General features: G+C 37.8%; 1 protein-coding gene across 2 annotated transcripts in view; it reads right to left on the minus strand.

Moving 5' to 3' along the window:
- Window positions 1-14,260, minus strand: part of CDK14 (cyclin dependent kinase 14) — a 308,533-nt gene that overhangs the window by 116,542 nt on the left and 177,731 nt on the right. For both annotated transcript variants that reach the window (XM_065731296.1, XM_065731297.1), the window contains one exon: window positions 8,037-8,130. In XM_065731296.1, coding sequence (XP_065587368.1) covers window positions 8,037-8,130 — 94 coding nt within the window. The remainder of the gene's footprint in view (window positions 1-8,036; window positions 8,131-14,260) is intronic.

Raw genomic sequence — 14,260 nt, forward strand, 5'->3', positions numbered from 1 at the left:
AAAACCTACTCTGGCATGCAAAATGCAGTTGGATAAGTAAATGAGGGAAGGAAAAAAAAGATTCTAGTTTTTAAACATTTTAGTGAGAACTACTGGTAATAGGTGGATGTTTGGACTGGATGATCTTGTAGGTCTTTTCCAATCCTGGTGATTCTACGATTCTATCATTGCTCCTTTATTTATGAAATGGAAAGACGGTAATATATATGCTTGATAACTGATCATTTATCTTCTCTAGGAGATACAGCCAACATATTAGAGCAGGTTTTTCAATAGTCATGTGCATTTATATGGCACAATATTATCATGTGGAATAAGTTTTCAGATGACAGAATAACACTAGGGCTAAGAAAAGGCTTCAACACAACTTGTAATATGCACAAATTGCTTATCATCGCACTTTTGTTCAGTGTCATCTTCATCCAAAAACATTTGAAATGACAGCTCTATGGACACAACCTGCACAGAAGGTGTTTTCACATAGGCACAATTTGTTCCTGTGGTGTATGGGGCCAACAAGGAAGGTGCCTGCAATGACACACACATGTAAATAACCAGAGCTGCACTGATTTACACCAGCTGAGTCTCAGCACATTTTTTTTAAGTATTGCCTGTAACCACTCTCTGGAAAGACAGATGAGCTTGGAAAAGAAACAATGCTTCTTTATAATTATAGACCATTTGTCATTCAGCAACTGAAATACAGCAGATACTGAAGAAACATTCCAATTCCAAAGAAAACCACAAAGCCATTGCATTTCACTGAACCATGTCTTAATTTGTTTTCTTTTTCTGATAGCCAATTACTCTTCACATTTTGCACTACCAAGCTGATAACGAGTCAAACTCTGGGGGTTTGGCTCAGAATTAGCAGGCTGGATGAGAACAATTCCCCACAAGCAAAGGATGACACCTGTGTTAGAAGAAAGCCACCAAGACCAATATGGCACATCGAATTGTATGAATGCCTGATCCAGCACCCAGCCATCCTTTGAAATTCAACAACAGAGTCATATATCCACACATTTTTTCCCTTCTACTGCCAGCTGGTAGCTCCCCCAGCAAGTGTCCCTCATCTACTGCTGAGTGCTTTTATGACATGGATAAATGGGAAGTTACTTCTCCCTTCTTCTAGCAGAATGGTTAGTAGAGCTAACTAAACAAGCTAGTTTAGAATTACCTTCATTTTAAGTTTGGCAAAAGGCATAGGTAGCCCAGAGAGGAACCACGTAGAGGTGGTGTCAGTGCAAAACCTGCAGGCAATTATTCTAAAATATCAAATACATACTACTAATGATTTCTAAGAGAAAGCTTACAGTTAGAGAAGCCTTTTATTTATTTAATTGATTTCAGTGATGTTGAAAAGCGGTGACATATTTTGTATATTATAATAATGTCACGTAGACATAAGTCCAATACCAAAATATAATACATTGCTCTCCTCTTGTTCTACATACACATTGTTACTGAAGAGAACTCAGCAGTCAAGTCTCCATAGTTTCAAAAAAAACCCCAAAACATTGTGTTTCCATCACAAAACCATCAGTGGGAGGAAAGTGGAGAGAGAAGGGAAAGGAAACAAAACTCCTTCCCCCCACCCCGACCAAGAAAGAGCAATTACTTTCACAAAGATGAAGAAATTTTCTTGAATCCAATTCATCATCTGTAGCATCCAAGACACTGAAGATATCACACCTACACAAAATGAAATTTCAGACCAGGTCCAGCCTCACAAGTGCATCTATTCCATCTGATATGAATGAGCTGTATTTCAGGGCCAAAGTACTTAACATATGACAGAAAAATGTGTATTGAGTAAGGGAACAGGAATAAAGGACCAATATGGATAACTAAACATCGCATTACTGAGGTAAACTTCAAAAAAATCCCAGTAGTTGGAAGCATTCCTCCCTTGGGCATGGCTAGCTTCCCCAAAGATGTTATTAACACAGTGTACCACACAGCAGGGTTGCTATGGGCTCTTCATAAGCTTAAATAAATTGAGACTTGTTAAAATAAATTATTTCTGCTTTTAGAGGATGCACCTGACATGGAGCAACCTTTTGGGTTCAAAATTACAGAGAGAAGCTTTGCAGCTTCACAAACGCCTGTTACCACCTGAATCTCAGAGGAAACTACCTATGATCTCGCTTTACATGACACATATGTTTATAAATATATACTAAAGAATACATTGCTAGCATTTTGTATCTTCAATACCAGAAGCAATACATCTGTTTCCATTTTAAAACAAAAATTCCATTTTCTCATTCTTACTGGAAATCCCAAACCCTTGCAAATCTTTGCTGCGCAGCTCTATAAAGAAAGTGGTTTTGGCATCATCCTTTGGAATACCAGGCTGCTGGGCTCAACAGAAGCACACTGTTCTCTTGAAATTACCTCTAATGCTGTGCACAATGGCACCCAACAGAGCAATAGCACCCAGGACTAAGAGAGGCCCTGCTTTTTGCAATATGCATGTCAGGAATGAGAGTAGCTCCAGGCTACGAGCTCCCCACTGTGCCATGTGAACTACAGCAGGAGAGCCCACACAAGGGTACCCACGCAGCCATCCTGTCTGCAGACTGAAGGTTCGTTTACAGATGAAGCATCATTTAAGAGCCATTATCATGCACACAGATCTGCAAAGTATTAGGAGAACTGTTTGCACATTACTCTCACAGTGCAATGTAATTTTTAGTGTAGCTGGCACCAAGACAGAAATTCAGCCAACACACAGATTATTCCCTTATCAGGAGGGCTTCAGAGCCTGAGAGGGAAATTCACTTTGGTCTGCAGTAGCTCACTGAAACCTCACGAAAACTGGAAGAGACAGAAATACCTTCCCACTTAAAAAAACCTCTCTAGAAGAAAAATAAAGCTAGCACGAGAAATTCAACACTGGGCTGGAATCTGTGAAGAACACTGAGTATAAAAGCATATAAAAAGCATATCCTTACATCAAAACCAGGGTGTACCTGAGCTGGTGCTTCCAGCATGGCTCAGGGTACGGCCTGCACAGCGCAGCACACCCTCCCACTGGGAGCAGCTCTAACGCTCAGAACCAAGTGCTGCTTAGTTGTCAGCTCCTCCAGGGACAAGGCTCACTTGCAAGCATTTGGTGCAGCTTTTACTTCCAGATAAAATTAAAGCTATATTTATGATGGCAAGTTCTCCTTGATACAGAAAACCTTTTATGTTTTCATCGACAGAAATGCATGCTATTAAATAATCAAAAGGAAAGATCTGTTGATAAAGAACATAGCTACTTAGTGTTAGAATCCAAATAATATTTCCCAGTTGTGTGTAGTTTTATTCAGATCTGACAGACTGCCTCACACATTTCTCCTTTTATCAGGGCAGAATGGTTTCACTCTTCGCATGATCCAACTTTCATCAGTCTAATGCACTTATCACAAGACTAAAGAGTAGTTCTGACATTATCCTATCAGATCATTACTCTAAAAGATCTAGCTAGCATGTTTTAACAAAAGCTTGGGCTGTCTATCTCAGAAAATGGTGAAATAGTTTTCTGGATCTCCGCAGCTATGCTGGAATACATGTGGGGAATGATAACAGCACATCACTGCTATGATGCTTCAAGGCACAAGACTTGATAGATCTTACAGTCTACAACTATGGATTTCTAACTATATATAATATAGTTCATAGATACATTGGGTTGGAAAGGACCTACAAGATCATCTAGTCCAACCATCATCCTAACACCATCCATACCCACTAAACTACTAAATCAAATCCCTTAGCACCTCATCTAGCACTGCATGGGGTTATTGTGGCCAAAGTGCAGGACCCGGCGCTTGACCTTATTGAACCTCATCCCATTGAGCTCAGCCCAGCTGTTCAGCCTATCCAAATCCCTCTGAAGGGCCTCCCTACCCTCAGGCAGTTTGACACATCCTCCCAATTTGGTGTCATCTGCAAACTTACTGAGGGTACACTCAATCCCCTCGTCTAGGTCATCAATAAAGATATTAAACAAGATGGGCCCAAATACTGACCCCTGGGGGACACCACTTGTAACAGGACGCCAGCTGGACTTAACTCCATTAGCCACTACCTGCTGGGCACAGCCCTCCAGCCAGTTCTCCACCCAGAGAAGAGTGAACCTGTCCACACCACGGGCTGCCAGTTTCCTCAGGAGAATACTGTGGGAGACCGTGTCAAAGGCCTTGCTGAAGTCCAGGTAGACTACATCAACAGCCTTTCCCTCATCTACCTGTCTGGTCACCCAGTCATAGAAGGAGATGAGGTTGGACAAGCACGACATGCCCTTTGTGAACCCATGCTGGCTAGGTCTGATCCCCTGGTTGCCATGCACGTGTCGTGTGATTTCCCTCAAGATCATCTGCTCCATAACTTTCCCTGATACCGAGGTCAGGCTGACAGGCCTGTAGTTCCCCGGGTCTTCCTTACGGCCTTTCTTGTAGATGGGAGTCACATCAGCAAGCCTCCAATCTTGTGGGACCTCTCTAGATAACCAGGAATGCTGATAGATGGCAGAAAGTGGCTCGGCAATCACCTCTGCCAGCTCCCTCAGCACCCTTGGGTGGATCCCATCTGGTCCCATGGACTTGTGGCAGTTCAGATGCAGGAGCAGGTCTGACTGTCTCCACTTGGATCACAGGGGGTGCATTATGCGCTCCATCCCAGACTTCCAGGTCAGGGCAAGTACCCTGAGGATAACTGCTCTGTCTATTAAAGACAGATGTGAAGAAGGCATTGAGAACCTCAGCCTTTTCCTTATCATCTGTGGTTACATTCCCTGCCTCATCAAGTAAAGTACAGAAATTCTCCTTAGTTCTTCTCTTGCTGTTAATATATTTGTAAAAGGATTTTCTGTTCTCCTTTATTGCAGTAGCCAGTCTAAGTTTGAGTTGGGCTTTTGCATTTCTAACTTTCTGTCTGCAAACCTTGGCAAGTTCTCTCTACTTCCTGTTCTATCCAAGAAGTAATCCAAGTCCCAGTAAGTAGGAAAAAAGTATGAGTAAAGATGTAACAGTACACTGATCAAGGCTCACCACTCTGGTTTAAGACTTTTTATTATTTTTTTTTGCTATTAAGCCTTTTTGAAAAAAACACCTATGAGTAGATTGCATTTCCCTTTTACTCAGTAAGTACTTTATTTTTAATTATTCATACTTTTAAATACATGTGGGAAAAAGCAATCATATTATTAGATCCAAACTGTGACAATAATAGTATGCAGTCTGCTCATTCATTAGGTCAGCACCTCTACCACTGCTCCATTTCAAAGAAAAGATTTGAGTTTATAAACCCTTGTTTTATTGAGGTCTAGTATAATAGTACCTGAGAATGTTTACTAATAACAGCTATTGCAACATGAACATAAAATTAGTTCATATTCCTGTTTATAAAAATCCACAATTGTCTAAAACAACAGAAGTCAATAAATACACATTTAAATGGATGTGCTCTTCAATGAAAGACCAATCTTTTCCTAATCTATTATTCACAATCACTTAATTAAGCCATTATTAAACATAACGGAATATCAATCATAACCAGAAAGAAACATTGTGTTTTGCTGTGTTGAATCTGCTCTTGCAATGTAGGTATGTAAAGAATGCCTATGGTAGAGTTACGTAGAAGCATTTGCAGAATCACTTTGCCTTGCACTTGATAATCATTGAAGCAGCATACATACAACATTTTAACTTACATAGTAACGGAGAACTATACAACAGGAAAATAAACAGCCAGTAAGAATTCTAAGCTGTTACTCACATTAAATTATGTTTAGTTTTCCTGTCATCTCATAACTTTTCCTGGTACGATGTAACAGATTTCCTGAAAGTTTTGATCTGCAACCCAGATTCTTATAGGATATGCAAGTGCGACAATGACTGGTAACAGTGGCAACAGGTAAGACACAAACTAGCCCTCTTAGGAGAGGGCTAAAGAACAAAAGCATCCACAAGAAGGTGGGCTGCAGCCTCTGCCATTTGCAAAGCCTGTCCTTTGCTAGGAGAAACACAATATTGATAGATGTTGGGAAAGGGAACTATGGAAAGACTTGTGGGAAAAATCTTGTAACGGTTGGTCTGGTTCTTTACGACTGTGAGTCTTCACTGTGAGGAAGTTAATTGTACTAGTTATCTTGTGTAACAACCTGATTAATTTTGTACTTCAGAACTATTATGGTAGCTAACTACCATACTGCATGTGATTCACTGGAGAATGGATGAATTTAATCCTTCTCTTCAAGTACAATAGCAAAAAAAAATCTTTTGTTCTATAACTTTTAAATAAATAAATTCTTAATGATGCTTACAGTACATTAGGAAGGCATTCACTGAAACTATTTAGCTGAGGGTAACTAGGCACTTCCATTAGAAAGATTAACTCTGATTTACAACAGATCATAAACCTATCCAGTCCAAAGTTTTATCTTTTCCTTCTAAGGTTTGTAAAAGATCAAGTTATAGAAACAAGATCATTATCTCTTGCTGTTTCAACACTGTCTTCGGTATTTCAGCTGCAAACAATCTAAAAACTGAGAGGCCTCAAAACTCACTGTGGGATGTATTTATTTTGTCATTTTGACACAAAAACAATTGTAGGGAACAGAGAAGAAGGAATATGGGAACAAACAGCAGGTTTATAAAAGACATGTAAGCATAGATTTTTATGACACACCTAGTGCAAAAAGATCTCAAAAGAAGCACAAATTTCTGCTGTTACAAGTCTGTTTAACATCCAACACGGACACACTCACTAAAATTTTACCACAATAGAAGAGATGAAGCAGAAAAGAAGCAATTTCTACTTCCAAAGTTTTGTGTTCAACAAAAGGAGGAAATTTCATCTCAATAAATGAGAAGCATAGTTTTTAAAAAGCAGAACTCTAAAACTGGCCTGGTAGTTGCTAGCTTAAAACATGCACAGTGGCAAACTAACAAAGCAATTCGACACATCACAGAAACCCTTGAAGAACTGCTTCTGGTTGGGTACATTGCAGCACAGCTATTTTCTCATTAGCAGAGGATTCTGTATTAGTCAAGTGGGCAGAGTAACAAAATACTTTACATAAAATGAGATATTTTTATATCACAGTCAAATAAGGTCTTGTTTTATAGAGGTTTTTTTTTCAGTCTCTCCTAAAAGCGGGTGATAAATTCATTGATATTCCCCCAAAAAAGAGAGGTCATACAAGCAAGTCAGAGTGAAATTAGGGCCATAAATTTTATAAACACAATACAAAAGCTTTTTTTTTTTCCCTTTCTCCTCTCCATATGCCATGAAAGAATTCCAAATAAATAATGTGTGTGTGAAATACATCTGGCTTATGACAGATAAATCTTTAAAAAAAGTTTTCCTCCAAAATTCGTAGTCAGAATCAAAACAGATTGACAGGTTGAGAGAAGATGCTGTTCTTACAATACTTTCTCCCTTGGCCAATCCACCTACATACTTTATGAAGGCTCCAGTGCACTCTATGAGCAATGCTGTGTCTGTGTGAGTGCTTCTCAGTGAGCACACTCACATTCCCAAAGAGAATGCAGAAGCAGTAGCCAAGAGCTCCTGTTGGACTTGACTATAATCACCACCTCTGATTTCCCATTTTCTGTTCAATTTTCTACCTTGCTCTTTCCTACCTATGTTTATCTCACAGAAGAACCCTTCCCTCTGACATTGCAATATTAGCATAACATTAACAGCACACCAGTCAAAGCTGTAGTTTCTGATCACTTGCAAAGTGAGCATAACAAACCAATTTCCATTGGCTTACAATTGCAAAAGTACTTTTCTGCAGCTATATAGGAATCTTTCCCTGGCTTACTTGAAAAATATATGTTCAAAAAAAATATTTTACATGATCTGAACATACTACAAAATTCTCAAGAATATATGAAGTAAATTATACCTAGTTTGTTTACTAGACTTCTGATCCTTGGTTGAAACAGCAACATCATTCCTGACACAGGAACAAAAACATACACGAACATTTGCCATTTGTTTCGGGTATATTACATCCGCAAAAAAGAACTCACCAGAAATATCCTTTCAAGTTGATCCTGAATGTCTTTCATTCCTGGAAAAGCAGCAACTCCTTGAATCATTTCTACAAAGATACATCCCACTCCCCTACAGAGGGAAAAAAAGAAAAGTATGCAATGTCAGAAGATTTATTTTAGATTCAAGAGCTATAAACAATGATTTGTCTCTATCACCAATATTCAAATAATGTATTTTATTTGCATTATATTTTAAATCAATGCCAGGCTGAAGGACAAGCACATGTACTTACTGAAAAACAATGTACACAAATACTTTGTTTTAGGGTGTTTGAAAGCTAAGATAAGAGGAAAATGAATGGTAGTTGTTGACACCAGTAAAGACACAGCAGCAGCTTTCCATCTCTATGAATGCTTCCCAAGGAACACACACGCTCCCAAACAGACTCTGGAGATGTGGAAGTGGCAATGAAAGAACACCTCCGAGAGAAGCTGAACATACCAGGATCATGACACAGAGGCACACTGGAAGGGATCAGAGTGAAGGCAAATTTGGAAAAATGAATCAAAAGGGCTCATGACTGCTCACAGACAACGAGCTACTGCTCAAATGCAGGTGACTCCTCAGATGGGCTTCGAGACACAGCTTCTTTCCTCTCCCCATCATGACAACTGCCTTGCTAAAGCTCCTTGCCCCGCACTGCCATAAAAGGTATTTCAATGCTAGTCCCCTCATCTCACCGATTTAAACCTCTGGCAGAAGTACTAGGAAACTGGGGAATAAATATGCAGCCAAAAGAATGGATTCTGAAGACCCGAGGAAAGTTTCTGCAGATCTTAAACTATAAACTGGATAATCTGTGTGATTCTCACATCTGAGAAGCAAAAGAAATTACATATTTGCATTTGCTCCTTTTCTGGATGAAAGGAGCTCAACACTTGTTCCATCAACAAAAGTAATAGTAAGAGAGAATGTCTCTCTTGGCTGCAATAGGATGCAGAATTCAACTAAATGTTGCAACTTGCTGAATTACAATTTCCCATACATAAACAACTTGCACGTGCAAGATCCTATGTATGACATAACCTCATCTGCGTAGCAGCCGCATAAAAAAAACCTTCACCCAGAGCAAATGTCAATTCAATAACTCAAAATATATATCAGAATGAATTAATAACTCCCAAAGACAACTACAGTTCCACCTTCTCCTTAAACTGTGAGTTTAGTCTTTTAGTCAGAAAATTCCAACAGTCATCTCTAATTTAACTGTTTTTAGAGGTAAACTATTACATCTGAGATTATCAACAGCTAAGCCATATTTTACTCATTTTTGATGACTCTGACTACTATAGAACAGAGAAACAATTCTGTATTTGAAAACGGTGAGAGTTGATGGTCAAATCTCTCAGAGAGAAAATTAAACATACATCACCATTTCTCATTTCTACATCCCAAAACACAGATACAGTAAACAAAGTTTCACCCTAGTCATTGAAGAAGTGGAAAAAAAAACATTGAAGGCAGGGTTATGGTCCAATTTTGGAATAATTCAGGTGTTTATAAAAGAGAGAGGTTGAAATTTATGTTCCATATGGTGCTGCTGGTTACTGAATGAACAGAATTGATTAAACTGCCACTCATCATTCACTCTGGTTTGTGCTTCATTAGGCAGAGATGGGCACAATATATCTTTGTCAAATAGTTACAAACAGTATCAGGATCTCAGGCAAAGAAAAATTCAAGATTTCTGTTGGAAGTTGTTTATTCAAGACAAGAAATAAAACAATGGAATTTAAACCACTGAAAAGGGGATTAGACCTCTGCAACCAGAAAGAGGACATTTCATCAAATCAGTTTTTCATTTCAACCCTAAAATGATGAACTGTTATCTGCAGAGAAACTACAGCTAGCTCTGATGTAAAAGGAACATGAAGATTTTTCCAGACTGTTCTTTGTTGGTTTTTTTAAATATATTTTCAAAATCTTCCACTTCAAGCAGATCTGGTACAAGAATGAGCCAAAAATCTAGAAAAAAAACTGCAAATACCACTGAAGAAAAATTTCCTGTTTGGAAAGAAGAATCCTATTATGTGGCTCGAGCTGTTGTGTAACCTAGTACTCCATTTAGTCATATGCTGAAATGAGGAGTTAGACGAGCAACTAATACTAAAATGAAAAGGATATTAAAATCACTGAGGAGAGAAACATGAAAATCCTTCCAGCCTTGGGCTGGAGGACTGCTGTTCACTTTGGCCCACATGAAAATTATGCTTGGTTCCAAAGCTTATGGCACTCACCCAGCACTCTCTGAAGAACAAACCCACAGAAAGGAAGATTAAATGAATACCAAACAGTGAGAAAGAGAGGAGGGGGAGAAAGGAATAAAAAAAAAATCATGACATTGAACTGATATGAAATACCCAGAAAGGCAAAATATCAAATGCAGACTTTAAATGGCTAGAATGGTATTTTAGATGCTTTAGTACACTTAGTGAGTTTTGTATTAAGCTCACAGCAAGTAAAAACTAAATGTATGGCAGGAACTCTGAATCACAAGCCTTAAATACACACCTGGAACATGAACAGACATAAAAGTCTGTACGAGGCCTTTACATTTAAACTTGTTTTTGGATACCTCACAAACCACTAAAACAGGTTAGAGAGATTTTTGAACAAAGTAACCATTATTTACAGTCCAGAAGAGCTGGTTTGTAAGGAAAGAAATACAAGAACTATGTCATTCTTGGCTAAAAGAAAGCACAAAGGACAGGGAGAACACGATGACTCTGTATTTAAAGTTATGTAAAATGAAGGGCAGTGAAGAATCTGCTAGGATTTTAATGCCTCCCAGAGCCATAAGTAGATTAAAGATAACCAGAAATGGGAAAAAACATTTAGGAAATGAAAACTTTAGGATGTGTTAGAGAAATACACTTAATGATTGCATTGTACCCCAACCTCCCAAAGGATGAGAACTCCACAGTTACAGTCATGTGAAACCAGGCAAGCTGCAACTCAGGAATATCCTTCAGGGACCAGATTTGCATTAACAGTGGGGTGGATAAGATTATCTTACAGATCACTCCCATCTCTAGTTTCTGTAATGCAAAGATTACATCTTGATATGTGAAATATGGCCAATTAACTTGACTGTACTGTGCACGAATCTCCAAGGGTATGTTATTTATGTATCATCTGTGCACACAGCACACATTGTCATTTCCAGGCAGCATTTCAGAAATCATTTTTGTGACAAAAACATATTTCAGTATATTCATACCAAATTTTCCTTCTTTCTTGGTAGGACTTCTGACTTTGAATAAATAAGTCAAATGCTGCTAAGTCTGAAATGTTTTTTTTAGAGCTCTTCCCCATGGAACAGCATAGGATAACCTTACAAAGGAAAGTGACAGCCATTTAATGTTAAAATGTGTGGCTTACCCTCTGATGACAAGAAGCATGACTAAACCTATTGATGTATTGACGAGACCATATGTGGCTATACCATCTAATATTGCTCTTCTATTGTCCTGCTTAATTTGCTGGGACTTCAGCTGCCACCACACATCCTTATACAGACTAAGAGTTAATAGCACAGCTAAACTAGTTACCCTTGCGTTTCAATTGACACAGTAAATGAGCCAGTAAAAATGAAGTTGGATGCCTCAAGAAACTGTTTTTGATGTGAACTGTTTTGTTTTTCCTTTGCATAAAATCTATAACTCAAGAACTTATTGTCTTAAAATTAGCTTGCATACTTAGAGTTTAGTTTTATATTTTTGGTTTTATGAGTTTGCATTCTTCTGTTTAGCAAAGATACTTACTCCAACAAGAAGAATCAACAACCTATCTGCACTTGGATACTACAAGGAAATTATATAAAAGCTCTGGTGAAATACTATCTATTAAAAATGGTTAGGTTGTTTCCTTCAGCTAATATACTGTTTGTTTGTTTTTTTCCTGATGAATTTGCAAAAGAGGCTACAAACACTCTTAGGAATAAGGAGTCATTTCCAAACTCTGTGTTACCTTATACTTAAATGGAGATTATATAAAGCCTTAGTGAATGCTTGAGGAACATTTGCTATGTGTGTTAAAAACTGTCAAACCTTTTGCCTTGGACAGATCTGCAGTGCTTTCTAATAGTTTCTCTGAAAGTAATGACATTCAGCATGCTCTTCATAGCAAAGATGCATGCTGGCTCTTCACATAAGATTTTTATCTGGTCATGAAGCCCACATGCATTTGGGTCTTTCTGTATTCTAGTTCATGTCCATTGCATCTTATGAATACCATGGATGATGAACTCAGTTGGAATTCATCTTTCATGATTTCAAATCTTTGATACATGAAAGTAACCTACCATGGGAAATACAGTCTGATTAAAGGATAGGGGCACAATGTAAATTGGTTACAATTCTCACATGACAAATATTTCTCCTGTAATGACAAAGAACATTAAAATTTCTATAGAAATCAGATATGATAAATGAAATGTTAGCTATTTTGAAGTATGATAGTTCAAAGTATTTACTGAACCAGTTGTAGCTAAAAATAGTATAGTATTCTAGTTCTTGCCTGCATCACGGAATACCTAGATATAAAAGCTCCAGAAAATGTTTGTGACTCAATGATCTATAGCAACTTTCAGATTCTATACTAAGAAATATATCCATGAAAGATCAAATGGTACATAATAACTTTTTGCAAGAGTCTTGCAATTAGGCTTATTTGTTCTGAAAAAAAAGCAGAATGCAAGAAAAAAAACACATAAGAAATCACCTTCATACTTAAACATTTTGCCACAAGATCCTGTTGAAGATGTTATTCTCAGTGTTTTTTTTACTCTCATGAATGCACACAATAAATATTTTTAGCAGGGTAAGAAGGATAGGAAGTCTCTTATTTCAGATGGATAAAAATTGTTATCTAGATAGGAACTGAAATGTCTTTCCAATAAGCAGAGATGAAGATGTTTTCCTCACACTTGGTTTTTCTATAAATTAGACCCCATGACAATTTTCCAATCAAAAGTTAAATTTGCCATTGAAAACTTCTGAGGAGCTCACTGACAATAGGTTTAATTAACAATACCTTGACAGTTATTGCAGTATCCTCATCTTAACATCCTAATCTTAATACCTCAGTGCACACAATACATGGAAAGCACCATATACCATAAAATTACCATTTATTTGTCTAACAATATAGCAGAAAATCTTCATGCAAATAGCTATCCTCAGATTATGATCTGAATTGACATCGTGTCCATCAATCCAGATGTTACAAAGTTAAATAACAGTGACTGTGAAGCAATTTCATAACATTTGACTTGCCTAGTTATGAACAATTTCTTTCACAGCTCTAAGCACAGATGATGTTCATTACTAAAAGTGAATTTAAGAAGTCAACACAGGGTTACCTGAACTGTTACTAAGGTTTATTTTTTAAAAGCAAAACAGGATATGCAGAATTTGCCAGCTGTTAGCAAAAACAGTTTTTAGCCAGCTGCACTTCAAAATAAAACATCCCTAGTGACTTCCTGATCTGAGAAACCCAGATGTAGCAGCAAATGCATTACTAGAACTAAAAATGGTTTAATAAGCTGTTTAAATTACTTCATTTAGTAAGACTATATTCTTTCTGCAAGGAACAAATAGGAGAGGTTCATTTGGGGATTTTTCTGAATTACTTATATACGGGTTTTAGTTATTCATAAACCCTTTATGTACTGAACCTTATTTTCCCCGCACTGAATTTCAAAGGACTGTAAAATTCAAGGATTAAGAAAAGTTACACCAGAGGCAATGCAAAGCCATTTTCATAATCTACCAGTAAGTCCTCATCAAGAGGAAAAAAAGAAAAAAGAAAAAAAGCAAGCATATCAAAGGTTATCACAACTCTTTGATCCAGTCTTAGGTAGTGTAGCACATTCACACAATGCTGCTGTATCATATGCTGTCAGCAGTAAATCATAAAGCCCACTGCATTCATTGATTTCCATCGCTAGCCTGACACCACTAATGCATGTATGTCTTCATTAATATTATTTTATTGCCAGCAGCTATTTAAAAAGAAAGCAGGAGAATGTAATACTGTATGCGGATCATTAGCTTTTAGTTACTCCCCTAATGCCCTACCACCAGCAAATGAAGTGTAAAAATAGCCTGCAGCCTCTGCCACCTGCTTCCCCACCACTGTCCAGTGGTTAATATTTGGACTCCTTTTTCATGCAGCTGGGCTTCTCCTCAGTAGGAGC

Source organism: Cyrtonyx montezumae, unplaced genomic scaffold (genome assembly GCF_038088225.1).
Source record: "Cyrtonyx montezumae isolate F1298 unplaced genomic scaffold, pur_monq_1.0 scaffold_14, whole genome shotgun sequence".
Taxonomy (NCBI): domain Eukaryota; kingdom Metazoa; phylum Chordata; class Aves; order Galliformes; family Odontophoridae; genus Cyrtonyx; species Cyrtonyx montezumae.